The sequence below is a fragment of the Pseudomyrmex gracilis genome, unplaced genomic scaffold (assembly GCF_002006095.1).
Source record: "Pseudomyrmex gracilis isolate BER0280 unplaced genomic scaffold, ASM200609v1 scaffold_17, whole genome shotgun sequence".
NCBI classification, from domain to species: Eukaryota; Metazoa; Arthropoda; class Insecta; order Hymenoptera; family Formicidae; genus Pseudomyrmex; species Pseudomyrmex gracilis.
The window spans coordinates 326,037-353,953 of record NW_018020601.1 but is presented as its reverse complement, the minus strand read 5'-3'; the positions used below and the strand labels follow the sequence as shown (position 1 = coordinate 353,953).

Here is a 27,917-nt window from a genome sequence, read left to right as displayed (position 1 = left end):
GAAGATTCCTTTTCTTTTACGAGTCTTTGTTTTATCGTACATGTTTACATCGTTACCAAAGTTAACAAAGTTTTACATAAAAATAATAACTTATTGTGTACATATATATAGTAGCAGTAGTATTTATAGTTATTAATATTTTTTACAACTAAATATACAAATCTTTTTTTAAAAAAAATAAGAAGATATCAAATAGCGTGTTTACGTTTTATCAAACAATATATTGCTCAATTTATTTATTTGTTTTGCAAACAAAATATAATAAGTTTCCTCTTTCTCTCAGTTTTTTCTCGTCTAGAATGTTTAGTTTTTAATAATTTTTTTTTTTTGTTTTTTTAAAGTAAGATAAAAGCGAGCAACGAGTGCACGTATAATTACAAAACAGCTAAAGAGCGTGATAAAGAAAAGCTGCGCCAGGGTTTCAAGGATATATTTCTGCGTAAAAAAAAAAGGCTCGAGTAAGAAGAAAAACAAAGCGAAAAGATTGCACACGCGTTCTGCAGACAGTGCAATTTACAAGATGTATCAAAGATCTGACCAAAAAGATGAGAAAAGAAGCGGGAACGAACCGGAATTAACGGGAAGAGAGAAAAAAAAAGTACTTACGATTCTAGTCAACAAGTTGCGCGCTTGAATTACATCCCTTTTATCTTAGTTGCCTAAGGCTGTTGCATATAATATCTGTAAGTGAGGAGGAAACCGCGCTTATATTTTCTCATATCGTATATACATATATATATATATATACATAATCTTACCTTATACTTTCTTCCTTACACTGTTTAGAACGTTTCTAGTATAACTTAGAGATATTTTGGTACGATAAATTCTATGAGAGACTGCGAGAAAAAGATAGAACAGAAGGGATTAATTACACTTAATTACTTAAACGTGCAGTAGAGCGAGCGTGCTCCATGAAGCGACTTACCGTTAATGAGATTTCATCCCAGTGAGTGAGTGAAAGAGAGATAGAGAGAGAATTTTAGTAATTTTAGTTAGTACAAAAGATGTCAACACCAAAAAGGAAATAACGCGTGTAGGATTTTTTGAATCACTTTTGACGTTTTCGGCGAAGTTGTTGCGTAAAAGCGCAGCGATAAAAACGGGATGAGAAATTGACGTTTTTTTTGCGAAAGTCTCCTACTTACGTATCATTTTCCCTCCTCCTTGCGACGAACAGATAACACAGTCGAGATGCACTGAAATATATAATGTTTGATGTGAGACGTGCGGAATAAAATATCATCGACGCGCATTATACTATTACTGCTAAAAAGAAAAAAAAACAAATAAAACAATTGATCTAACGACCAAAAAAAAAAAAAAAAAAAAAAAAATGACAATAAATAGATATACAAAGCTAGACCTTTTTTTCTTTTGAATAGCAAACTGCATGAAGAGATAAACGGCAAAAAGTTTGCAGAAATTACTTTTTCCTAAACGAGCTTAAATGTTTTTGTAATTGATAATTGCAATTTTTTGTTTCGGCGTTTTACTCGTGTTTCATTGTATCTCGATCGTCTCGCAAAAAATTAGAGATGGTGTATTCTTACGAGAAATAAATCACGAAATGTACGTGTAGCTCTGCAACTTGACCACACGCGTTTCACGTGATATTTGAGATTAACTATATAGATATACTTTGTCTCTTATATACTGTAATACAATACACTCGACAGTCAATCGAATCTGCAATTAATAGAAATAACTCGTAAACGGTAGTCAATAATAAAGGAAGAGTGCTGGAGAAGATGTGATCAGAAGCGATTCGCGATTGTGTGTCCTAGTTGGGATGCCAAGTAAGTTCCGTCGAGGATACGTGAACACACACACACACACACACACACACACATCGTGGCACAGTTTACAGTAGTTTTAGTATCGCGCGAACAAGAAGGGTGACAAGAAGTGAAACAATGTTCGTGGCACGATTTCGCGGATATTGTGGGTGATGTGGTGTAGCGTGTGGAGGGATAGCAAAACAGTTTTTCAATTTAAAACTTGGCAATCCAGCCCGCGCGAAACATATCCATCTATTTCCATTGCCGAAACTTGTGAAATCGATATTTCGCAACTAAAAATATGAATTTCTCAATTGTTGTTATTCTTTTTTGACAAATGTGAAAATATATATTGATTTGTTTTTATTCGCATAAAAATAGCAAACTCTTGCCACGAACTCGACTCGGTTTGTCAACGGAAATTATATAACTCAAAAACTAGGAACAAAAAAAAATGAACGAACGAAATGTAACAAAGAATAAAAATGTGCGAATTGTCGAGAGAGCATAAGATCGCAAAACTACTTGAACTGATAATTTGTAAGTATGCGAAATAAGACGGGCAGTGCAATTACACTATTTTTTAAATATGTAAGCGATATTTAAGCCAGGCTCCAGGACGATCATGCCTCATACCGTTTCTCACTCTGAAGAGAAATTCTATTGTTTGTAAAACTGAGTGAAAACGACACCGACTTCGCAATTGGGCGTATTCGTCCTTGGCAGTTTTTGTTTCACAAGAATATAGATTAATCCTTATTTGAGCAATTTTTATCGCAAGAGTGTGTGAAAGATAAAGAAAACTTATGTAGCATATATTATTAACTGTACATATTTGTATACATATCTAAAGCGTGTGTAAATTTATTTGATTATTTATTTATGTATTTATTTTATATGTACATATTTTTTTTATATATTTTATGTATATATATTTATTTGTATACGTATTTGTCATAAATATTTGTTTTTTACCATTTTTTAAAATACAAATAATCTAACATTTATTTCAGAAATTAAGTTTGTTTCATCAGGTTTTATCGAGAAATTGATAAATCGACTCCTTTTGCTCAGATAAGAATTAATAACTATTTTATAAGTTTTACTCTTTACAAAACTCACACGTGCGTGTTTGTTGGTCGTTCTCAATATCTATGTCGTAATAATTAAGCGGAAAGAATTATTCGTGGTCTCATATTTGTATCTCAATCTGATACTTTGCAGTTAAAACTGTCATTTTTTACAATACCCCAAGGGATTATACGTCAAGTGTGTCAAATATGAAGACTCACACACACACACACACACACACACACACACACACACCCGATAGGAAAATTATTCGCAAGCAACAATAACATGCAACACGCATGAAAGAAAGAACTGAATGGTCGCACATTTAAAAATAAAGACTCCCAATTAAAGAGGACCAAGCTAAACCGTTTCTATGCCGCTCACACGGCGAATTTAACCGTCGTAGTATATATCATTCTCGAGGTGATAAGAATCGTCAATATGTGTAACGATAGAGAAGAGAAATCTCACTCTCAACCAACTGAATGTTATTATATCGAAGATACAAAAAAAAAAAAAAAAAAGAGAACAACGAAAATGTGACAAGCATTGTACACGTAAATATAAATATAATATACTTAGGCTATACATGTAGATAAACAAAAAAAAAAAAAAAACTATATATGTATGTACGCGTTCGTATGTGTTGATCTGTGGAATCACAATTGAGAAAAATTTGAGAATCTTTAATGATTTTTATCGATTCTTTTGATTTAATTTAAACAATAACGACGTTGTACGTTTTTTATATATATTCACCGCCACTTGTGAATAGACTTTGTAAGATCTACCCTCTCACTGCGTTTCGGCGAGAAATAAGATGCATTTTTGCGCGATGTTGATAAACTCGCTTGATAACAAATATTATACACAACACATTGACTTCCATCGACCGGAGAAACTTTCGAATCGATATATATACGTACCAATTGCTGTCTATACGTGTTTATTGCTGAAGAGAAAATTTTTAATCACAATGAGACGAGAAAATTTCTAGCAATTTTTTACGCGATTGGCATATTTCTCGAATTATTGCGATTAACAAACAGAAGGAGAAAGAGAGAACAATAAAAAGAAAAAAACGTAAGTCGCGGTAGTCAATGTGTGTTGAGAAAATTATATAAATAAAATCGTTTCGCATACACACACACACACACACACACACACATTCATACGTACACGTGTACACAAATTCACGGAGAAGCAGGCATGATCACCGCTAAACCTGGCTTTTCGAGAGAGAGAAAAAAAGAAACAAAAAAAAAACGGAGAAAACGGAGGGGGTAAAGAAAAAGTGAGAAAAAGGGGCGCAAGGAAATATAGCGTTTAGATTAGTGTGATACAAGGTACGAAAAAGCAATACTTTAGTGATTGTACGATATACTTGATTAGTGAATTAGTGTTAAAGGTTAACAATACTTTCGAAATCTATAAAATATTTACTCGATAAATCGTATAGTTTTGTAGAAACGCTGGGAAGATTGCCATTTCAGATTAACACTGTCTTGGGATCAAAGATTAAAAAAAAATAAATAAAATAAAATAAAAAGAAAAAAAAGAAAAAAAATTTAGTCGTCGGAAGCGAACAGGTGAGAGCCGCGATATAATCCTCATTGAAGATTCGCAAAGATCTTTTTCTTTCGAATAGAAAAAAAAAAAAAAAAAAAAAAAAAAAAAAAAAAAAAAAAAAAAAAAAACGAACAAGTTTTCACGTTAAGAAGCAAACGAAAACTGAAAAAAAAAAAAAAAAGAACAGACCGGTATTTACACAGGCCAATCTTGTATTTAACAGGCCGTCTCAAGTTCCATCTTAAGAGATTAAGATTCAGCATTCATTAAGATGCTGTACAGGGGACCGTCTCTTTGGCTAGCACATCATCTTAGGATAAACTTAAGACGATCTTACAAGACCCGACTATGAATATGCCGGCTGCGGTTCTGTTTCAACAGTACAAGTATGTTGTTATCGCGTTTTTACAACGGGATGAGTTTCGTACCACGTAATTGTTTTAAATGTACATGTTATTTGAAACAAACACATCGCCTGAAAATTTCGATAAAACGCATCGTAACACTATTGTCATTAGGAAAAGAATATAAATCTTGTATCAGAGGTGCCAAATTTACGTAAATGAAACGCAAATACCGAAAGAAAAAGATTTTGAAAAAAAAAAAACAGGAAAAAATGTTCACACACGGATTTGTATCCGAACACGATAATCTTATATCGCAGTGCAGCTTGTATCGCTTGTGATTAATAGTTCAAAACGTTCATTTATCCTCACATTATCCTTGTTGATTATACTCTATGTAAAATAAAAAGTTGTCACTTATAATAGACGAGACTGAAAATGAAATGAACACAAGAGTAATGTGTGTTTTTTATTTCATTATTTCTTAATATATCTCTTTAGAATGATAAGATCCGTTCAACAACCATTCAAAAACGATAAAATTGTGTATGTATGTATAAAACGGTTTAATAAACTTTGAAATTTTCTTTGTGACAGTGTTATCATGAAAAAAAAAAAAAAAGACACTAGAAGAAATCCACACATGTGAGAGTTCTTTGTGTATTGATAAAAACATTTTGTCTGATCTTCCTTGCATCACAAGTATGTTTTTCACTGTAAAAAAAAAAAAAAACACAAGAATCCGCAGACGTCGGAAACCCATGCAACATTGTAACACATTTGTGAAGTATGTAAAAGTAAAAATTTTTTGAAGAAAAAAAACAAAAATCTGTTTTTTCAATTTGACAGAACGCGAAGTAACTCTTCAAAGTTTACAAAAAAAATATACACACAAGATTTTGTTTTTACTAGCAAACGGTTTGATGTAAAATTATGAAACTTTCGCTGATACGTGAATATTGATTTCTAGTGTAATTATCGTTTTTTTTTTCTTTAATATAACGACTGGAATAAATACATGAGACACATTTGGAAATATGCGCTAAAAAAAAAAACGTTGTTTCTTTGCGACAGCGGAATAAAAAAACAATTGACAAAATGTTCTTCCAATTGAAAACGCTGCGAGCAAACGGCTGAAACTAATCAGAACAAAAGAAAAAGAATAGAAAGAAATAAAAATTTTTATCGAATAAACACAACAAAAAATATCGCAAATTAATACTAGTTAATTTTCAGATTAGCTTTCACCACACACACAGATGCTTTATGTTTTATTTTAACTCTATTCTCAATTATATATGAAATAATATTTAAAAAAAAAAAACAAATCACACACACACCGAATCAGATAACATGTTGTACAGAGTTGCTGTTTACAAAGAAAAAACCGGTTAAACTAATAATAATAAATCCAAATATTGTTGTGACGTCAGAAGTTGATATTACGATTCGATATAAACTGTTTGTGTCAAACCGATCAACATCAGCGCGCGTATGTGTGTACTGAGCGGATTTACATATCCGTTAAAAATCCCATGTACAAAGTGGTGCAGTGATAAAAACGAACTTGCCAATTTTGGTACAATGTAACACCAAATTTCAAACTTAAAAAAAAAAAAAAAAAAAAACATACACATCGCGCGTACACTTTTTAAATGTCAAACCAAACTTTGTTATAGTCATTTACAACGCCGTGTCGTGTTGGATCTGTACACATACATCCACAACCGCCGTTATATTACCTATAGATAGAATCGATACGGAGCGCCGATTGATCTTTCGAAGAAGGCTATCGGTGTTTAGCATCTTCAAAAAACATTTTTTGTAGATTCAGTACCTGTCACGAGAACAATTTCACACTGACGTGCGAATATTTGTTTAATCTAGTTGGAAAAAGAAGAAAATCACATACACACGCGATTCACATACATGCCAGACAAAGAGAGTCTGGAGAACGTTCTACTATGTCGAACGTACTCAACACTTTAAAGATGTTTTTCTTTTCAACTTTTACGTGTTGTTTGATGGATCTCCACACATAACGACACAGTACGCGTTATTACGAAAATTTCTATATTTTTGCTAAAATTCTCCAACTTAATCGCCAGAGTCATTATTTCACGCATCAGGTGCTGAATCGAGCACGCGGTAGAGCGCGCGAAGAGATTATTCGCTTCAATCGCTACAGAAATGTAAAGTAAAAATGTTTTACGGGTGACAACCACATTCACGACCAATATACCAGTGAACTACGAATAAAATGGCGAATACCTTTTACAAATTTTTCGTAGCTCTTATTATATATAAAATATATGTATATATATATAAATATATATATATATATATATATGTATATATATAGCCGCGACGCTCCGTCGTCACGGTACGGACAAAAGCAATTTTACATACATATATATTTACAGCGGTGTGCAATAAGCACAGCACATCAGACATAAAATTAATTCGTACCCACGTAATGTAATGCAAAAGTCGATCGTGTTACTCCGACACATGTTTCTTATTAATAAATTAACCTTAAATATGAATTAGACAAACAATTATATATAAATTTATTCGATTCCGCACCGTAATCCTTGAATTCTCCCGAAACAATTTTTCCTTTAAAATTCTTCATATAAATTGTTTCCTTTATAAAAAGAAAATTCAAGATTAATCACTCGCCGTTCTTAAAATGACAAAATTATATCGAGTTTTTACATAAATGTTCGTCCGAAAAACGTGAAAGAAAAATAATATCAAATTTGTTTCAAACAAAAATGTGTCTTTAATAATTATGTACAAAACATTGACAAAGTATATGATGTAGATTTATTACACAACACAAGAGATCTCTCGAAATCCCTATGCTTCGAAGCATAATTTTGATATCATTTACAATGACATCGCTTGATATCTATTATTTACAATACTGTTTCTAATTGATGATAAACAAAGACAAATCCAGCGTGGGAAGAAATTTGTGTGCAATGTAAATTTAATAATTACATATAAAGTTTCACGTCAAATTGATGATAAGTTCATGTTTCATCGCGTTCATGTTACGATCGCTTATGCAGCCGAATATATTGTTATCTAAGATATCCGTGAACAGATTAATGATATATTTTTGTTTCAAACTATTATACAAAGCACTTGAGACACTAAAATATTACAATTACAGTCGTTGTTACGGTTGTTGTTTGCTCTCGGAGGCCACTTTGGAAGGCTGCGCTGGCGCTTCGCTTGTTTCTTCCTTCGGTTTGTTCCATTCCTTCAAACCTTCCGGTAATGTAGTATCTTCCTCAAACGAACCTGTGCCTTCGACAAATTCTTCGTAAGTTGATTTTTCGCGGAAAGGTCGAGGTCCGAGCAATTCGACCATGTCGTTCCTACTTAAAATCTCTTGCTTTAACAATCGCTCGGCAACCTGAAATTCAGAGAAATTTGTGTTTCAGTTCTCGTTTTAGCGAACTATATACCTCAATCATATAAAAAAAAAAAAAAATTATTAAACCGCTTTTACCTTGATTACATCTTCTTTATGTTTGTTCAGAAGATCTTGCGTTCGTTTGTGTGCTTTATCGATTAAGTCTCGAACTTCATTGTCAATAAGTTGAGCGGTGTATTCGGAATACGGTTTGTCAAAAGCCATGTCGCCAGGTTTCGGTACTTGAAAACTGACATTTCCAACTTTCTCATTCATGCCGTACTGTGTAATTTGTGCATACGCAATTTCTGTAATCTTCAAAAATGATAAAATTTATATTAAAACACTTGAAAAATATGAGTAATTTATATGCGCGTAAAAATATGTATACGCAATTTTATAGTAATAATAATACTTTTTGCAAATCGTCCTGAGCGCCTGTAGTTATGCGACCGAAGAAGATTTCTTCCGACACTCGTCCACCGAGCGTCATGCACATCCGATCGAATAACTGTTCCTTCGTGTAAAGATACTGTTCACGAGGTAAATACTGGGCGTATCCTAATCCTTTACCGCGTGGAATAATGGACACCTTAAGAAAATAGAGATTCGATGACGTTTACAATTTCAAAACGTAGACAAAAATACGATACCTTCAAAAGTGGATCCGCGTACTCCAAGAACCAGCCTGCTATCGCATGACCGGCTTCGTGGTACGCGACCGTTTTTTTTTCCTCAGGTTGCAACACATTCGTCTTTTTCTCCATACCAGCAACTACTCTCTCGATAGCCTGCTCGAAATTTTTAAGTTGAATATTATCGTTCAAATCTCTTGCCGCTATTAAAGCCGCTTCGTTGCAAACGTTCGCGATGTCAGCTCCTAAAATAATCTACATATATAAACGTTCTGACAGTTTTTGTCTAGTTTTCATTTTATTTTATCTAAACTTTTGTTGTTTTTGTCTAATCTCAGTTTTTTTTTTCAAACACACTATATAATTACGTACGTACCTGTAAAACCAGGAGTCAACGAAGCCATCTTTCTTGCCAACTGGTCTTTATCTAACATTGTTTTCAAAGGAGCTAAATGCACTTTGAAAATTGACGCCCGTCCTTTAATATCAGGCGCGGGCACATATATTTGTCTATCGAATCTTCCAGGTCTTAGCAATGCTTTGTCTAAAATATCTATTCTGTTAGTCGCCGCTAATACGACAACATTAGTCGTTGTATTAAATCCTTAAAGAAATTCATCAATCGTTAAACATTGTTCACTGGTTTCGGTTTCTTAGATTTTCAAGAGCTATAGTTGTGTCTCGTGCCGTGTTTACGTAACCAAAAATACGACGTACCATCCAATTCTACCAAAAGCTGATTTAATGTATTTTCTTGCTCAGAGTGTCCCCCAAAGTTTCGACCTCCCCTCTTTCGTCCTACCGCGTCGATCTCATCGATAAACAATATACACGGTGCATGTTTTCGTGCCATAGAGAACATATCGCGCACCCTAGAAGGACCGACACCGACGAACATCTCCAAAAATTCTGAACCCGATACCGTAATAAAGGGTACGTTCGCTTCACCGGCTGTTGCTTTAGCTAACAAAGTTTTACCAGTCCCAGGTGGTCCTATAAAAAAAAAAAAAAACAAACGTTTCTTCTAGATTTACATTAATATTTTAGATATGAAAGTCATTTTATATAAATTTACCTGTTAACATTGCACCTTTTGGAATTTTAGCTCCAAGATCTATATATTGTTGTGGATTCTTCAGGAAGTTTACAAACTCCATAATTTCGATCTTAGCTTCTTCGCAACCAGCCACATCTCTAATATATATTTGGCGCATAAGTTTAATAAATCACAAGCACATTATACGTATACTTAAAATTAACATATATTTATTACTTACTTAAATCGTACACCAATATCTTTTGAATTTATTAATTTTGCAGTCGATTCCATTACCGCACCAAAGAGTCCTCCTCTCTTACCTGACTTACCAGTCATCGCTTCTGCGGATCTTCGAAGTAAATAAAATAGGAAACCTGTATATATTTGGTCGGATTATATATATAATATGCACGCAACAAATAAAAAACTTATCTATTATAATTTTCGAAAACTAAACATAGTTGGTATACCAGTAATTACTACTTACCCCACATGAGAATTTGTGGCAGATACGACAATATGTTTATGCTTTCTATTTCATTTTTGTAAATTACAGGAATATAATTTTCAGGTCCCATATTTAATTCTAGTTGTGCATTTTCTAAATTTCTTTCAAAAGTATCTGTACTTCCAATGTTAAACCATAATGTATCCTATAAAAAATATAACATGATAAGCATTATATTATTAAATTCCATTTGAAAAACCAGGATAACTTCATAACACACTGAACGTAAAGGACACCTACAGAACCGTCCACAGTATTTCCAGGTAAGAGCCTCACACGCACCCATTTTTTATTTACAACTTCTAACTTCTCAACAATACCCTTACTTAAGTAACTGAAACAAGAGATATAAGTAGCGTGATATATAGTACAAGTATAAATAAATTTGTGTATGTGGTTTACAAATATGTACTTATTTGCTTTATCAAAAACATATTAATATAATTATCAGGGATCTACAAAAATTGCTTACTTATATGTGAATTCTCTCCATGTTATCTCTCTCTGATTGTAATCCTGGGACAGTACATATGCAAGCACACCAGTTACACTAAGTGCTCCCAAAATTATAAATGTTTTGTCCTTGTCACCGCCTTCAAATGATTTACCTCCTCGTGACTTGTCTCCAAAAATCTTAAATGTCCATTGAAAGCCTGAATCTTTGGAGCTAGATGATGAGGTAGATGAAGATGAAGATGAAGATGAAGATGAAGAAGGTTTCTGTGTACTAGTTTTTTTACTTGATGCTTCTTCTGCTTTTTTTGCAGCATTTTCAGCATTTTTTGTTTCACCTGTAAACACAGTAGATATCAAGTTTTAAGAACTATATATAAATTATAACAAGAATAAAACAAAATAAATATTTAAGAACCTGGTTTGAAGAATTTTTCAAATCCTTTAGGTGGCTCTTTACAAAATAATCTCCATTTTTGTTGCAATTGCTCAAGTACTGAAAATGTTGTTCTATTTTTTAGTAGACTTAAGTGTCGCCTTAGCTGAAAAATGTACTTCAACTGATTAATCAAATCTCTTATCACTTTATTGACAAAAAATAGAAAAATAACAAGAATTATGTTTTTACAATATTACAATTATAATATATTTATGATATATTTTAACAATATTACAATATTACAATTATAATATATACAAAATTGCGACAAATTAGCAAATGAAAAATACAAAAAAAATATAAAAACAAGCAAACAAAAAATTTTCTTTTCTAACCATAACTATACGGTGAAGTGTATCAGATAAATTATATTGAACAAATTCACACAAAATGTTTGCAACACGACATAAGACATCGAGATCGTACAATTGCATGATGAAACAATGAGTGGTCATTATTGTCCTTTTCGTAGAAACATTGCAATTATTTTTACAAACGTGTGATGCCACAATTGCACCATATTAGATCAGACGTAGATGTCAGAGGTTATGATACCTGAAATGTGTCGAAATAACCTTTCTGTGTAGACTTCAGAATTAGCCGTTCCAGGTTGCTGGTCGACGACAGCAATTGATACGCCATATTTTTGATAAACCACACTAATTACTACACAAAGATCCGTTGAAAATTGATGTCTTCTTTCTTATTTTGTCACAAAATCTCACAATACACTACCGGCCGCCAGAAACCATCTCGGTTTGTGCGGTTCTTATAGATTTTCGGTACTGTTCGGTACTGTGACAGTGAATAACGAGTCGCAACGCGAAAGCAATGTTCTTCTCCCACCACCATCTTACCAAGCAATAGGAAACTTTGGCTTCAGCGGAACAAACTGAAATGCAGCAATCGAACGTTGGCTCTTACTTTTAGAACCGACCAATCAACGTCGAGTGTTGACAAGACGACAACTCGGCACGTTCTGCTTTAAACTCTTTCAAATGCGCGCGCGTATGGCTACTTCCGGTCACTTGCATGTCACGTGATCTATTGTAGTTCTAGGAGATATCTTCAGGTGGCGCTAAAAAGTCATCGTTGTGATGTGTGACGTTCTCTTCGATTCTCTTCCTCTTTTGTATAAATCATCATGGAAAACCGATCAATTTCAAAAAAGCGAAAGGTAAGGCGATTTTTCTTTATTTATAATAAATACTATGCGAAAATATGTTATTGTCGAGGTGTCGAAAACTGTCGGGATGATGTTTGATTGAAAATTGCTCAAGTATATTTGTCGCAAAGTGGAGATGACGCTCGATGTTTCTAGCGTCAATCTTCCATATAGAACTCAATCCGTTCCACGTGTCTCGTTTCACATGTATTTAGATTTGAGGAAATCTCGTTGAGAGAACGTCCGGTGCGCGTTTCAGTTTTCTATTTCACGTCTTTGCGATCCGTATTCAATAGCGCTTTGATTTCTGTATTGCAATGTAATCAGAAATTTTGAGGTTATATCAATCTGTATCGATAGACCTGTTTTTAGCTGAACTTCTTGCACAGCAACGTCTTGTTTATCTTTTTTTGACCTCATTTCCAAGAAAAAAAGAGGAAAGATAAATAGTGTACGAGGTTCAGTCAAAAAGAACAGGTTTAATTGTACAAGTATGTGTGTGTGTGTGTGTGTGTACACATGTATGTACATAATTAAAAGTATACAAGCTTGTATCACAATTCTGTATGACAAATATGTGCAATAAGAAGCACTTGTAAATATAATTTCCCATAAAAATAAGTTGTGTTTCATAACAGGGCACAAAAGACTTACTCTAAATTTACAAATTGTTACTTTTTTTTCAGTTTGTAGGAGACGGTGTCTTCAGAGCAGAACTGAATGAGTTTCTGACTCGTGAACTCGCCGAGGATGGATACTCTGGTGTGGAAGTACGTGTGACTCCGAATCGCACAGAAATTATTTTATTGGCTACTCACACACAGAGTGTACTCGGTGAAAAAGGACGTCGAATCAGAGAATTAACATCTGTGGTACAAAAACGTTTCAACTTCAAAGAACCTCAGAATGTCGAGTTGTATGCAGAAAAAGTTGCTACAAGAGGCTTGTGCGCCATTGCACAGGCTGAGTCTCTGCGATATAAGCTGATTGGAGGCCTCGCCGTGCGAAGGTAATAACTTGCTTATTTTCTGATTTTTTTATTTGTGTATTTTAAGTATAATTCTTCATAATCTTTAAATGTATCATTTGCTCAATTACGTTCAGAGCGTGTTACGGTGTTCTGCGCTTTATCATGGAATCGGGTGCCAAGGGCTGTGAGGTTGTTGTTAGCGGAAAATTACGTGGTCAGAGAGCGAAGTCGATGAAGTTCGTTGACGGTCTCATGATTCATTCTGGTGAACCTACAAATGAATACGTGAACACTGCTACGCGACACGTGCTTCTTCGACAAGGTACGATTGCTTTTTATAATAATGCAGTATTAATAATAACCCATTTCTAAAATTGTAAAAATAATCAATAAACGAAACAAGTGATATTTATCAAAGTTATTAAACATATTTTGAAAACATTTACAATTTTAGGTGTATTAGGGATCAAGGTAAAAATTATGTTGCCTTGGGATCCCAATGGTAAGAGTGGTCCAAAGAAGCCTCTACCGGATTACGTATCAATCGTAGAACCAAAAGAGGAACAACCACCGTCGGTCCCAATTTCTGAGGTAAAACCATCAAAAGACATACCTCAACAACCTACTCCGCTTCCTGTGTAACAATCGTTTGAATAAAAAAGGTAAATAGAGAAAAGATTCCAGTTTCTTATTTTATTCTCTTGAATCTCTACTTCCTGAAACATGTGTTTTGAAAAAATAGACCAGTAAATAGTTTTACAATTTATTTAAAACAAAAACACTCTCTTGTGTATTGAAAAATTAATAAATTTTCTGATTGTGCTCCACATTGGTACTAGTACGAATAACCATTTTTGTTCATAGAATCGGTTTGAAATACACCTTGTACAGATAAACATATAATACAGAAAACAATCATTCATGTACAATTTGCTATACTTAATTTGATGCGTTTCGATTCTTAAAGACAGATTAATCAACTATCAGTTTTTTCGTAGTGAAAAGATTAAAACCTAACGAATGCTCGAATGAATGTAAAGTAGAAAGCAGACAAAATTACATTACAGAAAAAAAAATAATTTCAATTGACAAATATGTGACAAAATATGACACATCAAGTTGATTACTCCAAAGATATATCTACATCATTTCTGAACTTGATAATCCTTTTCTCTTATAGATCGATAATAATAAAATTATTATTAATTTTACAAGTTAAATATATTACGCACATACCTGATACCACAAGACCAAACCCTGTCATACACCATTACCTACTTGTTACGATTTATTAGATTGAACAATATTCAAAACTAGATATTTACTATATGTGCATTTACTTTTTTTTTTTTTTTTTTTTTCTTAAATCTAACGAGACTCGAAGTATTCTGAAAAATAGACAACCAAATATCCTAAACGACTTGTAAAAAATCTTTTAAACCTTTTGTGAATTGCGATCGAATGCAAGATTACGAGTTTCGCTGCAGATTTTTGCCATACAAATGAGTATATATAATTAGTAATATAAGAAACACCATCCACATACACTTTGATACCTTCTTGTCACAGATATTCAAAAAACTTATTGCGTATTTAATAATAAATTTTGACATCGGCACTCACATCTTTTGCGCTAATACGAATTTATGAAAGTGTCACTGTGTGGACCCTAGAACCCTAGGAGATCTGTCTTAAGAAAAAATGAGAAAGAACTTAAACTTAATTATCGTGAATATATTATTGGCGCATGGGTGCCATTTGTTGGGTGAGAGTGAGCAGAACTTCGATCATTCTTCGAACAATATCCGGTACTCCTTGTTTCTTCGAAACCGAGCTCAATCCGTTTCTGAGCTCGTAGAATACATTGCGTGTAAATGGATTCCTTTGCGACGCGAGACGCAGTTTCAAGAACTGAAAATAGATGAACGGCGTCAGCAAACCGACGCGTCCTCTGCAAAACAAAAATTATAAAATTAAATGTTTATCGTATCGATTATTAAATGTTTACGTATATAGCTAAACAAAAACAAAGGTTACGACAATTTTATATGTACGTACGTGAATACCAGAACAGCCGTGAACGGCAAGATAATAATCTCAGATAAAGCAATAAGCCGAAGGATGTTTCGCGATTGAAATTCCACCAGAGATATTAACAGTCGGGCACCCCACCAACTATTGTGACCTAAACACTGCGTAAAAACAGGTTCAACTTCCAGTTTCATAATGACTATGCAAATATAGTGTATACTTTTGCTTTAAATAATATGTAATTAGCATTAGTACCAGTTCTTTTTATACTTACATCTAGCAACGTGAGAGAGTAACTGGCGAAGTGCATAATAGCAAACAAGAAAACTGGTGTGAGCACCACTATGTATATCAGTTCAGGATATAAATATTTTATTATCTTATATTATTGCTTTTTTAGAAAACTTTAAATAGACTTGAAAAGGATACGTGTAACTGGCGCCCCATAGAAAAAAATGAACGAGTAAAACAAGTAGTGGCACGAATCTTCCAATAATAATGTCTCTAAAAATTGCCTAGTGAGTTGAACACGAGGTACCCTTTGGTGAAGACGTAAAGCACTGGTAGCTGCATTATTCATTAATGCCTTATAGTATATGTTGTAAGGATTGCTGAAAAAGTGATAAGATGTATTTTTACAATATATATATATATATATATATATATATATATATATATATATATATACATTCGGCAAATGATTGTGACTACAATTTATAACAAGTTATCATTGTATCAGTCTTTTGGTCGCAAAGAAACTTACCCAAATATAGGAATTACGTAACCAAGTGTGAATATGATGGTGAAAAGTCTTGTGACCCATAAACCGAATTTAATTTTGTTTTCCGTTATATGTTGTTTCAAGGCAAGCCATCCTCTTTCGACTTGTGGTGACGAGTCGCTTGAACCACTGCTCATGTCTTCCGCCATACTAAAAAACCAATAACAATATTTTTGAATATATCTGATACAGAGATAAAAAAAAAAAGATATTAAGAATGAATTAACATTTAAAAACACATTAGCATCACATTCATAGAAATTAACAAACTTGTTTCATGTTATTTCTTTTTAAGGATATATTAAAATTCTTAAGATTGAAGGATAACTTATGTAAATTTTTATGTAAATTGTATGCAAAATTATTGTAACACAAAATCTATACTGTGTATAAGTGCGTAAGATACAAATATCGCGTCAAAATCTGTGACAGCAGGCGTTTCTAAGGTGAAAGTGGAGCCACTTTCTGTGTGTCTTTTCACTTGAGAGAATCACAAATTCGAAACAGTGTCGATTTTTGTTCGCACGAAGGAAAGAAATCGAAAGGCTAATAAACATTTACTTCTATAAATTCGATTGGAGTTGCGATGTTAAAAGTATGACGCACGAAACCGTTTCTTTGCATATTGCGATCGTATTTTTCTTTTTTTTTTTTTACACGCGTAACGATACAGGTGCGCGGTTAGTTATGCGAGTTACACCGTCACTTCGATGACACTGCAAATCGCCAAGAATAAGTTTTGACGGATCCGGGTCTCGAATCGTCGACATTTAAATTTACTTACGTGTAATTTTACGTTTGCTTCGCACGTCGCACAGGATACAACAACTTCGCGTCACTACACGTCAGTACACTTTTCAGAACGCACACTTGTAAAAACTACCGCGAAGTTCCACCTATTCGTGGCATCTACGTGTCTTAACAAGTGGAACCGCGAAGCCTCAGGACTCTCGCAACATTGACAGAGAGAGACATTTATTTTTCCACAAAGGCAACAGTACGAAACCATCTAGCGAATAAAAGCCAAATAATAGGAATTTACAAACTGCCAACTTAAAACTGTGATTGCAAATATGTCTCTCGCATCAACTTGGAAAAATCGGAATCGCTCGTTTATTTGCGATTGGTTCATCTCCTACCATGTTTTTTTTTTCCCCCCCCCCCCCCATTCCGCCTGCATGTGTGTTAGTGTCCTTAAAGGTGCCATATGGGATAGATTCTTCGCGAACGCCGTGCTCACAATATCCAATCGCATTGGTTCATGTTCGACAAATCGACCAATCCGAAAATTGTAGGCCCGGTAAGTCGAGCTTGCGTTTAAAATGTCGCGTCATTTTGAACGCGCATAGTGTCAGTGCGCGAGAAATTTGCAATCAAGGAAGCGGGAAGTAAACAGGCGATGTGATCTGTACGTCAGTTTTCAGTGTTTTCACTCTTTTGCATCATTTTGGCACGTTCGCACTGTGCGAAAGATTAGATTTGTTTTTTTTTTTTTTAACCGTCTAACATGGACAAGTTGAAGGTAACAACACACAGGCCATAATAGAAAATTTTTTCTTTTTTAAACATTTCATTTCTCAACGCGCTATATTTGACAGACGGAGTTTAATGGAGAATTGTGAGGAAAATAACGAAGGAAAACACAAAATCAAGTTTTATCCTATTTACTGTAATCTTCAATAACAACCACCACACCTCTAAGATTTCAATGGGATTTGCTGCAATTGCCTCTGACTTTATTCTCTCTATGATTATCCTCAAATATGTCTTTGATTATGTCGCGCTTTGTCTTCGAGTGAGCGGGCAAACCGCGATATAAATTTTCCGTTATCTGCATTCTATTGGCCGCGTTGTGATTCTTGTATCCCTGACTCAAAAACTCGATATTCTCGTTGTCATCTATGGCTTTCATTGTGGCCAACAGTTTCTCCTTGTTGTAAGTAATCCTCTTCCTGTCATTTGTTTCTCTTGTATCCGTTACGTCAGTTTTCGCGTCGTTGCTCTCCTCGTTCAGATCATGAGACGCGAGCTTATTGTTCGACAATAATAATGCGCCAACGTCTTTCGCTTCTGACGAAACACTTAGGCTGGTTTCTGTTCCCAAACTTGTTTCATTGTTCTTTGCTGTTCCTTCGTCGACGTCGGATTGCTGTGTCGAATTTAACGTTTCTTCTTTCTTGAATGTAGAATTTTCTTTTCCCAAGTCACGCGTAGGATTATTGTACTCATCGGGACGATTTGTCACAGAATCCTTTCTACGAATTTGCTGTGTTTTTTCTTCATCCTCTTCCCGTTCTGTATTTGGCAAATTTTCCACTTCTTTGCGCGTGCTATTTGGTTTCAACATATCATTACGGATCTTGCCGTGTGACATATCGGCGTGTGTTACTGATTCATCTTCCGAATATCTCGCTTCATCTCTCGTATCTTTCTTACTAACAGTTGGAAGAGATTTATCTTCGTTACGCTCCGAAGAACGTTGATCCTCCAACCAGATTTTCTTCGCGTTTGAAGAGCGTTGCGAAACCTCTAGATTTTCGCTCGAGCGCGCGTTATCTCGAACGTTATTCGATATCCTCTGTAGCTCCGCACCCTTCAGTCTTTCGATGATAGATCGTTCTTCAATTTCTGGATTGCTGTTGTCTGTACGATTGGCGTCGTCGATAGATTTACCGGGATTTTCCTGGTCATATTTAGGTAAGATAGGAAAATCGTTGGTTTTACATTCGGCGGAGGAATCTCTATTTGCGTCCACCTTTTCGTCGGAGTCATCTTCAGAGCCACTATCGTAAAGATCTGTGATTCTATGGCGCAGTACCTTCGATTTTCTCTCGTACACGTGCTGCTCCTGAAATGCTGAATCTTTTGCCAGACGTGTATTTAACTCTTCTTCGTTTTCTTCGTCATTATTGTAATGAAAACTGTCCCTCTTGATTGTGTCATCCAATGTATCAGAGGTATCGTCCGTGCTGTTAATTAATCTAACATACATACAACAAAACGCGATTACAAAATCGAAGAATTTTTACATGAAATATACACAAAAGTATTGTGTTAAAAATAAATTTACATGGTGAAGTGGAATTTTTTTGAAAAATTATTATTTATTACATACCTCGCGTACAAATCTCTAGATTTCTGCGCAATATCTGGAATATAAGACTTAACGTGACGTTTGCTAACATTTCCTCCACTCTCTCCGTCGTCGGACGAGTATTCGAATTCGTCTCTCAAATCTTTTTGAAACTTTTGTGAATTGTGACTTTTCATTCTACTAAACAATTTTCTTAATTTGCTACTTTTGTTTTTGTCATTGTTCGACTCGTCTCTCTCTAACATTGTTTTATAGTCTACCGATAAAAAGTTTTCATTGTCTTGCGTTTCTTCCTTCTCCAAATCTTTAAATCTCGATCTTAAGTCGTCCATAGAACGAGCATTTTTGCGTATGTCTGGCGATCTTTGTAGCCGGAACTTTCGTATCTGTTGCAGGCTCGTCATTGTTTCCGATTTCAACTGATGAACTGAATGATCACTGACGTTATTCGTTGCCATTTTTTCCTCGTCATTGGATTCCAATGTATCGTATGATAGCTATACAATTATATGAAGTTCTTATCTTTTGTTAATATTTCACACACTTAGAGTTATACAATTATAATTCACTTATTCTCACCAAATTATTCTTTGACATATCGTGTTCACCTTTTTTACTCCTACTAGATGTTTTAATTGAATTGGAGATGCTGGAGAGAATATATAATGATATATTATATATAGAAGAAAAAATATCCAAAAGCTCTAGTGTAATTAAAACGTACAAAGATGTAGATAATTTTTATACCTTGTGTTTTTAAGGCTTGTAAGAGAATGGCTAACTAAATTTCTCTCTTTGATATTAATTGGTAATTGACCATTGTAATACAGTCTCTTCTCTCTATTGTCCAACAAACATTCTAAACTTTTCAATTTTTCTATTGTCTCCTGTAAGTTTTTCTGTGTTTCTTTGTGTTTACAAATCTCGATATGTAATTGATGCTTTAGACTCTTGGTTTCCAGCGCAAGCTTTCTGTGTAAAAGCTGCAAAGAAAAAGAATACAATATATATATATATATATATATTTTTTTTACACATTTTTACCGTACATTACCAAGAGGTGAAAGTTACCTGTATAGTGTCTTGTTGCTGTTGCATTTTATGATTCATGTCGGATAATTGTAACTGTAACTTTTCTCTCTCTTCGAGATGTCTATTTTTGCTAAGTTGCAATAAGTGCTTGTTTTGTGACTGAAAAATAAATCTTCTTTATATAATCCACCCCATGGCTCACCGTTACACAAAGACATGAATTGGAAAAACTCACATTTACAGTGTAAAGCTCATTTTCTTTTTCTTTCAATATGTTACAAGTATCTTTATGCAATTCTTTCAGTTTTTTGTACTTTGTTTGAAGTACTCTCAATTCTTCATGATGGGAATTTATAAGTCGTGGTAGCTCAGCATTTGTTCCCTCGTAACGTCTTAATGCAGAATCTTGTCTTTTCTGCAATGCCTTTAAGAGTCTATTTTCATTCGCTAATTCCTACGAAAAAAATTATTTTTCTAAGGAAATTATTTGTTAAAATTTTTAATTGTTATTAGTGTGATAAATATTTAATATTATAAATAAAACAAGATACTAATATGTACACTAATATTATTTCTTTTAATACTCACATTTAGATGATAGTGTGCATCAGCTAATTGATTTTGCAGCTGTTTGAAACGAAGCATTTTTGCTGACATTACTCTTTGTCCAAGAATGCTTTTTCTACTAGATTTCTGTTCATCTGACAGTGATTGCTGTTTAATGCTGCCTTTATAAGGTGCACCTATATATGCATAATATAACAAGATTTTATAAAAACTGTATTATATGCAGATATTTTTATTACATGTGTATTACATGTATATATTGTTTTTTTAATTTTTATACAAACCAGGCAAGGGGTTTAAACATTTTTTATTTGGTGAAAATAGAGTATTTCTGCAAGGAGACAGCTTCTTGGATTCTAATGTTGAAATGGGCTTTGATTTTCTATAAGATATAAATTTTAGATACCTTTCTATTGAATTTTAAATAAAAATATATTAATCCAAAAGATAAATTGTATGTACTGAACTATATAAATGTTTTTTTTTTAAATAGTAATTTTTGGATATTTGTAATAAAGAACAATTATGTATATGTATATAAGTATTGATAATTTTTAATCAAAACTCTTATAGAATTATAAATTTCTATTTATACATATCACATCTGAGAATATAAATTTTGAAATCTAATAATAGATGCAAACATGTCTGTCAGTTTGATACCGCATGTTCTCGTAGTTTTGTTTACCTAGTCAAAGTTCTATGCATATGCAATTGTACTACTGGTAAAATTGATGCTTCAGTTTGCATTGTATATTTATATGCTCATTATGATCCACATTGTAATTGCATGTAATCTATCGTTTATAGTGTGAAATTGTCAAAGAGCTGTCAAATACTCACTGCAAGCCACAGTCGGCATCCATAATTGTTTCGCACGGTTGTCAAGGCAACATCTATGCACAATAATGATCAGTTCTGTTCTTAAGCGTATATTCTCTCAAAGTTTAAATTTAAAAGATAAACTATGTTCTCAAGCATTCTTTTTTTGTAACAATATTTTTATTTGTTGTAATTTGTAATAGATATCAGAAGAGTTAATAACACATTCAAAAAATGTATTTAAAAAAACAGAAAGAAACGTTTTCTAAAAATACTGAAGTAATTCTCCCCTTCTCTTCATCTATATTATTATGTGAAAATATACATACATACAAATTATTTTAATCGCAACTTGTCTCAATTGATTAAAACAAAGAAGTAACTATCTAAAAATGTTAATGTGATACACACTTGTTTATTACTATTTGACATTATTTGGCATTGTCTAATATGTACACACACACTTGTGACTTCATAATATAAATATCTCTTTGTCTGTTCTTTTAACTTTACACATTTACATTACGCACAATTCTAAAATACTTTGACATTTTATGAAACAAATCGTTTCTGGTACACGTGTTTAAATCATAACTTATTTTCAATAAATTTCTCGAACAGCCGAGATTTTCTTTCATTGTGTAACAAATATTTTTTACCTAGATTACGTTATCTTTAATTATGTTGTTTAGCTTTGTTTCTTTCTTCTTGTTCTTGAGGTTTTTTCATACCCAAGTGTTGAGTTTCCCACAATTTGCTATATAAGGAATTTGGTGTTGACAATAAAGATTCGTGTGTGCCTCTTTCGATTAACTTGCCCTGATCTAAGACGAGTATATCATCGGCATCCATGACTGTTAATAAACGATGTGCGATCACAATTGAAGTACGTTTTTCTGTTGCCTTACGCAAGGCATCGAGTATATTCTGCAAATATACAATATTATTCAGAATGTGTAACCGTTTGTTACATAAATGTATTAAAATACGAGCAATTTCTTAAAAACTTGCATGTTCTGTAATTGAATCCAGTGAGGAAGTAGCCTCATCAAAAATTAATATGGGACTGTCCTTTAGTATCGCTCTGGCGATAGCAACTCTTTGCTTTTCCCCGCCACTTAATTTCAAACCGCGTTCTCCTACGGGTGTATCGTATCCTTGCGGCCATTTTAATATGGAATCGTGTAGATTTGCCATTTTTGCAGCTTCATAAACTTGTTCATGCGATTTTCTCAAATTACCGTAGTGTAGATTATAAAATATATTTTCATGAAAGAGTACTGTATCCTGAAATTCGTAACAAACATATTTATGTGAAACAATGTTCGTAAGCAAAATAAGTTACTTTTTGTTTACTATCAAACCAGAAGAAAAAGATATAAATTTTCAATTATACCTGTGGTACAATCGAAATACAATTTCTAAGATCTTCTAAATCGACATCTTGAATGTTGTGGCCATTAATAAGAATAGTGCCACTCTGTGGTTCAAAGAATCTGTACAATAATCTCACAATTGTCGTCTTCCTAAAATTATAGTTAATTACATGAAATATAATTTATATTAATTAAGAACTATTGTGTGTTGCGCGATTACTTATGGGTGGTACTTATTGAATTAATTAATAAATCTATATATTATATAACAATTTATGTACCTAATAGCTTACCCACAACCAGATCCGCCAACAATAGCAATCTTCTTGCCGCTTGGTATGGTGAATGATACATTTTTGAAAATAGGTTTTCCTTGAACATATTCGAAATTCACATTTTTGAACTGGATGTCTGATGAATCTGGTGTCACGAAAAATCTTAATGCATTTTCTTTTGACTGTTATAAACAAACATAAATTTTATTACTTATTTAATTTATGCGGATTATTTCATAAATGTGTAAAAGTTAAAAATTATTATTTACTTTTATTTTTGTATATGTGAAATTTTATATCTTACTTTAATACCAGCGTCTGTTGTCATGAGTGTAAACATGGTTTGCATATCGATGAAAGCCTGTCTCACTTCTCGATAGACAGAACCCAAGAATCCCAATGGAACTGAGAGTTGAAATAGCAAGGCGTTTACCATCACTAAATCACCCACAGTCATCGTACCTAAAGGCCAAACATGCGTTGATCTTTCTCTAAGTATTGAATTTGTGATACTATAATTGATAAACTAACTGCAAATAAATCTGATTTATTACCATTTATTATATTTTGCGCTGCCATTACCATGATTAGACTTAGTGCACCGCTGAAAATAGCATTTTGTCCGAAATTCAACAATGCTAAGCTCGTATTGGTCTTAAGGGATGCTGTTTCGTATTTTTTCAATGACTCATCATATCTTTCTGCTTCGAATTTTTCATTGTTGAAATACTATAGAGCACAATTGTATATTTTAATATATTTTGTCTTTTTTTTTTTACATGACGATGACTTAAGAGATTCATGTTTCTATTACTGACTTTTACTGTTTCATAATTGATGAGTGAATCTATTGCCTTGTTGCTCGCTTCGTTTTCTGCTTTATTCATGTGAATTCTGAATTTGGTACGCCATTGCGTTACACCTAATGTGAACGCAGTGTAAACACCCACACAACCCAACGCTACAGCTGAATATTCAGGACCGCATTTTATTCCCAGTATCGCACTGACCAATGCTAATTCGAAAATAGTGGGTACGATGTTAAAGACCATAGCATTTAAGACAAAATTAATACCGCGGCTGCCACGATCAATTGTCTGAAAATAAATACATGCTTAAACTTTGACATGACTTATCCCTCCGTCTCTTCACATGTGTTTTGTATTAGTATCAAATAATTTTACCTTTGATAGAGCACCGGTTTGTCTGCTCAAGTGAAAAGCCATATCGAGATTGTGCAAATGTAGAAAAACGTTTTTCGCTATTTTACGAATAGAGTGTTGCGCGACCTTCGCAAAAACCGCGTTTCTAAGCTCACTAAAACCCGCTGCTCCGGCTCGCGCTATTCCATCTGCGAAGAAAGTTGGATTCACAATTACGTAAAAAATATATCTTAAAAAATAAAAATATAATTGAAAATCCTTACATCCTATGAGTAGCGAACTTGCTACAGTTGCAACTGTCGCAGGCGCAGTTGTTAAGCTCATGACGGCACTGCCGGTGGTAGTTGCCGTGTGAGTATTTAAAACATCTACCGCGTACTTGAAAATAAATGGCACAAAAACATTTAAGACCTTGGCGCCTACAAGTAAGCCCACCGCGATTTTGACTCTTTTCCGTATCTCCGGATCGTCCTGCAAGGATAAATGTAATAAATATATTGCACCGTTTTGTATATATTTGCAAAATTTTACGTGTATTATACTCACTTCGGGCCAAATGTATCTCAGCATGGCTTTGAACATGTCAGTACTGGTGACTGACGGTTTGTCGTGTAAATCCAAGGCATCTCTGTTCAAACTGGAAACACCGGGATGAAAACAGTTCCTCTTTTGTTGTCCAGATTTTGATCCAGTTAATCCAGCGACAACCGATGTAAACTTTACTGGCGGCACAACGGATTTAGATTGTGGTATATTTTTTTTCCCCCGAGCACGGTCGATTACATTACCACTGCAACACTAGAGAATAAAGAATAGAGTTTAAAACAGTGTTATCAATATATTTCAAGAGTCATGTATTTGCAAAGTTTAACATTAAAATTGTACGATAAAGATATATACAGTACAATGTAAATTGTAAAAAATCTAGCGTGTGTGTAAAGTTTATCTTAAGAAATATTTTTAGCAATTTAGAAAAGCTATTTTTTTTTAAATATAAACCTTAATGAATAAAAGAAAAATTAATATTTTGATTACAATATTTATTATTCTCTATTATCACAATATTTTATAAAACTAACTCACTGTACACGTGACAAAAGTATATTAAACTACTTTAAGTGTATATATATATATTTTAAATATATTTTTTATACTAACAATCAGTATACTTATTACATAGATAAGAAAAATATGAAGATTTAAAATCGCTTAGATTATAATTTGTGATTTTCTAAACATATATAGTTTTATCTGTCGTTTCCATACAATATTTTGCCGTGTCTAATGCATTAATATATTCCTGAACAAGATCAATCGCAATTGAAAAGCTCTGACTTTTGAGCTTTATTGTTTTCATATTATTTAAAGCGCACGCATATTCTGCGCGTTTTAAAGTTAAGATATTTATTCCTAGCTTATTAATTGCATACAATTCATCCGAATCGAATGTTTCGCTGTACATCTTAATCCTCCAATTATCTCTTTTTACTTTTGTGCTCAATATAAATAATGTTATTGTTGCGTTGTAATTCAGACCATCGCGAGTAAACGACATGTTCTTGTGAAAATTATTGGACGTGATAAAATTCAATTTATGTCTCGAAATATCGAAACATTTTTGCACGTCGGAAAGATCGAAACAGATTTCATCCAGTGGGTTGCGTGGAATAAAAAATCCATACTCGATGTATAATTTGAGATTGTTATGCGCGCCGTAATTAATAAACACTTGCGAGTCTTCGTCGAATGGCTTTAAAGTAATTATTTGATAATACCGATTCTGGTAATCGTCCGTAATAACGGATACCTTGCAAGCCGTATTTACATCGTGATTGAATAAATCTAGAAAAGGTGCTAGAGCCAGATTATTAGGCTGTTTGACGTTAAATGTGTTTTCTTTGCATAATTTAGTATCCATATACACTGCTCTCGTATTAACCGCATAATACGCCCATTTGTATCTTGCAAATGTTATTATTGATTGTAAGCGCTTGTTACAATGAGAACAGCAACCTTTGTCGAAAGTGTCTAGATTTTTCACAGCTTTCATTAGCGAAGAAAAATTACTTTCTAATCTATGGGATCGAGATAAAGAATCCCGAATAAAATCTGGCAACATTTTCTTCTCTTTGTTTGAACAAAAATCTGGATTTGTAAAAGACTGAGGCAGAGTCTTTAGATAAAGATACCACTTCGAGTTCGTCCCCAAATGTGTTTCATAAACAAGAAACACAGACAGTACACATTGAGGACTGAAATTGTCCGTAATATTGTTTAGAAACAAAATTCTAATATCACTTTGCAACACTGTGTCTGTTGTTATCAATATATGAAGCGGCAGTTTAATTAACGGCTCATTTATTTCTACAGACTTTGATGTCTTTAAACCCCGGCCTGTGAGAGAAAATTGCTCTGGTATCAAATATCGAATTGACAAACAATTTTGACTTAGAAGCCAAGACTTTAAATGCATTAAGGATTTGTTCGTATTTTCATTCAATTTTATGAAATTGAACTTCTTCCGCTGACGTTTTCTCCGTGTTCGCCCCATTATATGACGTAGATATTATATCTGTAGAAGCAGTAACAGTAATCTTTATTATATCTCGAATCAATTACACACTTGAGTCTTTTTAAATCATAATCAATAATCAATTAGTGGCTTTTTTCTATTATAATATCTTTATATTATGTTCTCTTTTCTTTTATGTGCAAAAAAAAAAATTTGTAATATAATAATAGTTAAATATATTACCCTGACGCTGAGAAGAGAAAACGTAGAATTACGTTCGTTAACGTAAAATTTATTAAATATTAATTTTGTCGTTATATTGCTGCAATACGTTTTTCTCATCATGGTCCATAGTTTCCTGTCGTACGGTGCTTCGCGCAGTAAACGGTCGCACAGTAATCGGCTTAACATTTTGTTATTTGTTTTTTTGTTTTTTTTTTACAAAAAAGTTGAATTGTTAACTAAACATCATATATATAAAATATAAATATCACATCGCAGTGATCATGTAATCGCGACAGACCTCTTGACCATTACCTAACCTAACCTAACCATAATACAGCTGATATAGTCGAACACGTGGTACGGTCACATGACATAAGTGTACTTGTTTTTGTAAGTTTTCAATAATATTTCAGGGCCTGTTTCCATCATCGATTGTGATTGATCAATTCGGCCAATTGATCGTTGATGATTGGCTCGAGTTCTAGTAACTTTCCTCGCGGATTGGTAATTGATCAATCACATGTTTTAATTGCGACAAGTGCTCAATGCTTATGGTTTGGTGCATATATGGCTCAAAGGACCGTTTCAAGCTAGTCCATACGCCATTCTAAGTCTTTAAAAATCGTGACACAGGT

General features: G+C 33.5%; 5 protein-coding genes across 7 annotated transcripts; 1 reads left to right on the top strand and 4 right to left on the bottom strand.

Moving 5' to 3' along the window:
* Window positions 1–7,574: 7,574 nt before the first annotated feature.
* On the bottom strand, window positions 7,575–12,075 carry LOC109864143 (AFG3-like protein 2). 2 transcript variants are annotated; one of them, XM_020445082.1, is made up of 13 exons: window positions 11,825–12,075; window positions 11,249–11,372; window positions 10,850–11,168; window positions 10,618–10,711; window positions 10,357–10,522; window positions 10,108–10,243; window positions 9,906–10,024; window positions 9,548–9,823; window positions 9,207–9,434; window positions 8,849–9,075; window positions 8,611–8,787; window positions 8,292–8,510; window positions 7,575–8,195 (listed from the first exon to the last, which is right to left on the bottom strand). In XM_020445082.1, exons 1-13 carry the CDS (start codon window positions 11,909–11,911, stop codon window positions 7,956–7,958), a joined length of 2,412 nt encoding a protein of 803 aa, XP_020300671.1. In that variant the 5' UTR covers window positions 11,912–12,075; the 3' UTR covers window positions 7,575–7,955. The 2 variants fall into 2 exon arrangements, with proteins under 2 accessions (XP_020300671.1, XP_020300670.1); XM_020445081.1 differs by lacking the exon at window positions 11,825–12,075 and adding an exon at window positions 11,605–11,812.
* Window positions 12,076–12,341: 266 nt separating this feature from the next.
* On the top strand, window positions 12,342–14,082 carry LOC109864150 (40S ribosomal protein S3). Its single transcript, XM_020445092.1, has 4 exons — window positions 12,342–12,446; window positions 13,121–13,443; window positions 13,539–13,726; window positions 13,859–14,082. The coding sequence occupies exons 1-4, from the start codon at window positions 12,414–12,416 to the stop codon at window positions 14,044–14,046; spliced, it is 732 nt and encodes a 243-aa protein (XP_020300681.1). The 5' UTR covers window positions 12,342–12,413; the 3' UTR covers window positions 14,047–14,082.
* A 662-nt stretch (window positions 14,083–14,744) lies between these two features.
* LOC109864149 (Krueppel homolog 2) lies at window positions 14,745–17,260 on the bottom strand. Of its 2 annotated transcripts, none has more exons than XM_020445089.1 (6): window positions 17,001–17,260; window positions 16,199–16,366; window positions 15,865–16,046; window positions 15,710–15,777; window positions 15,463–15,596; window positions 14,745–15,355 (listed from the first exon to the last, which is right to left on the bottom strand). In XM_020445089.1, exons 2-6 carry the CDS (start codon window positions 16,363–16,365, stop codon window positions 15,142–15,144), a joined length of 765 nt encoding a protein of 254 aa, XP_020300678.1. In that variant the 5' UTR covers window position 16,366; window positions 17,001–17,260; the 3' UTR covers window positions 14,745–15,141. The 2 variants fall into 2 exon arrangements, with proteins under 2 accessions (XP_020300678.1, XP_020300679.1); XM_020445090.1 differs by lacking the exon at window positions 17,001–17,260 and adding an exon at window positions 16,778–16,911.
* A 604-nt stretch (window positions 17,261–17,864) lies between these two features.
* Window positions 17,865–21,899, bottom strand: LOC109864113 (lebercilin-like protein). Its single transcript, XM_020445026.1, has 7 exons — window positions 21,598–21,899; window positions 21,194–21,291; window positions 20,931–21,085; window positions 20,578–20,796; window positions 20,382–20,501; window positions 20,058–20,293; window positions 17,865–19,197 (listed from the first exon to the last, which is right to left on the bottom strand). The coding sequence occupies exons 1-7, from the start codon at window positions 21,657–21,659 to the stop codon at window positions 17,922–17,924; spliced, it is 2,166 nt and encodes a 721-aa protein (XP_020300615.1). The 5' UTR covers window positions 21,660–21,899; the 3' UTR covers window positions 17,865–17,921.
* A 115-nt stretch (window positions 21,900–22,014) lies between these two features.
* On the bottom strand, window positions 22,015–27,587 carry LOC109864112 (ATP-binding cassette sub-family B member 7, mitochondrial). The gene is made up of 11 exons (XM_020445024.1): window positions 27,301–27,587; window positions 25,092–25,343; window positions 24,809–25,016; window positions 24,567–24,733; window positions 24,201–24,479; window positions 23,937–24,111; window positions 23,687–23,844; window positions 23,401–23,564; window positions 23,128–23,257; window positions 22,743–23,018; window positions 22,015–22,658 (listed from the first exon to the last, which is right to left on the bottom strand). The coding sequence occupies exons 1-11, from the start codon at window positions 27,466–27,468 to the stop codon at window positions 22,407–22,409; spliced, it is 2,229 nt and encodes a 742-aa protein (XP_020300613.1). The 5' UTR covers window positions 27,469–27,587; the 3' UTR covers window positions 22,015–22,406.
* Between the last annotated feature and the right edge of the window lie 330 nt (window positions 27,588–27,917).

What these genes read in the sequence shown, in the direction of transcription:
- LOC109864143 (XM_020445081.1), bottom strand. Translation starts at nt 11,724, where the DNA reads ATGACCACTCATTGTTTCATCATGCAATTGTACGATCTCGATGTCTTA. An exon ending in TGGAGAGAATTCACATATAA is followed by an intron (nt 10,712 to 10,849) that starts GTAAGCAATTTT and finishes CTCTTGTTTCAG; the next exon opens with TTACTTAAGTAAGGGTATTG. An exon ending in GAAATACTGTGGACGGTTCT is followed by an intron (nt 10,523 to 10,617) that starts GTAGGTGTCCTT and finishes TATTTTTTATAG; the next exon opens with GATACATTATGGTTTAACAT.
- LOC109864113 (XM_020445026.1), bottom strand. Translation starts at nt 21,659, where the DNA reads ATGCAAACTGAAGCATCAATTTTACCAGTAGTACAATTGCATATGCAT. An exon ending in ATGTTTAAACCCCTTGCCTG is followed by an intron (nt 21,086 to 21,193) that starts GTTTGTATAAAA and finishes ATGCATATATAG; the next exon opens with GTGCACCTTATAAAGGCAGC. An exon ending in ACAAGCCTTAAAAACACAAG is followed by an intron (nt 19,198 to 20,057) that starts GTATAAAAATTA and finishes TATGTATGTTAG; the next exon opens with ATTAATTAACAGCACGGACG.
- LOC109864149 (XM_020445089.1), bottom strand. Translation starts at nt 16,365, where the DNA reads ATGGCGGAAGACATGAGCAGTGGTTCAAGCGACTCGTCACCACAAGTC. An exon ending in TACGTAATTCCTATATTTGG is followed by an intron (nt 16,047 to 16,198) that starts GTAAGTTTCTTT and finishes TCACTTTTTCAG; the next exon opens with CAATCCTTACAACATATACT. An exon ending in ACGGCTGTTCTGGTATTCAC is followed by an intron (nt 15,356 to 15,462) that starts GTACGTACATAT and finishes TTTGTTTTGCAG; the next exon opens with AGGACGCGTCGGTTTGCTGA.
- LOC109864112 (XM_020445024.1), bottom strand. Translation starts at nt 27,468, where the DNA reads ATGTTAAGCCGATTACTGTGCGACCGTTTACTGCGCGAAGCACCGTAC. An exon ending in AGCGCAAAATATAATAAATG is followed by an intron (nt 23,845 to 23,936) that starts GTAATAAATCAG and finishes TTTGGCCTTTAG; the next exon opens with GTACGATGACTGTGGGTGAT. An exon ending in GTTGGCGGATCTGGTTGTGG is followed by an intron (nt 23,258 to 23,400) that starts GTAAGCTATTAG and finishes CTATAATTTTAG; the next exon opens with GAAGACGACAATTGTGAGAT.
- LOC109864150 (XM_020445092.1), top strand. Translation starts at nt 12,414, where the DNA reads ATGGAAAACCGATCAATTTCAAAAAAGCGAAAG. An exon ending in GGAGGCCTCGCCGTGCGAAG is followed by an intron (nt 13,444 to 13,538) that starts GTAATAACTTGC and finishes AATTACGTTCAG; the next exon opens with AGCGTGTTACGGTGTTCTGC. An exon ending in ACACGTGCTTCTTCGACAAG is followed by an intron (nt 13,727 to 13,858) that starts GTACGATTGCTT and finishes TTACAATTTTAG; the next exon opens with GTGTATTAGGGATCAAGGTA.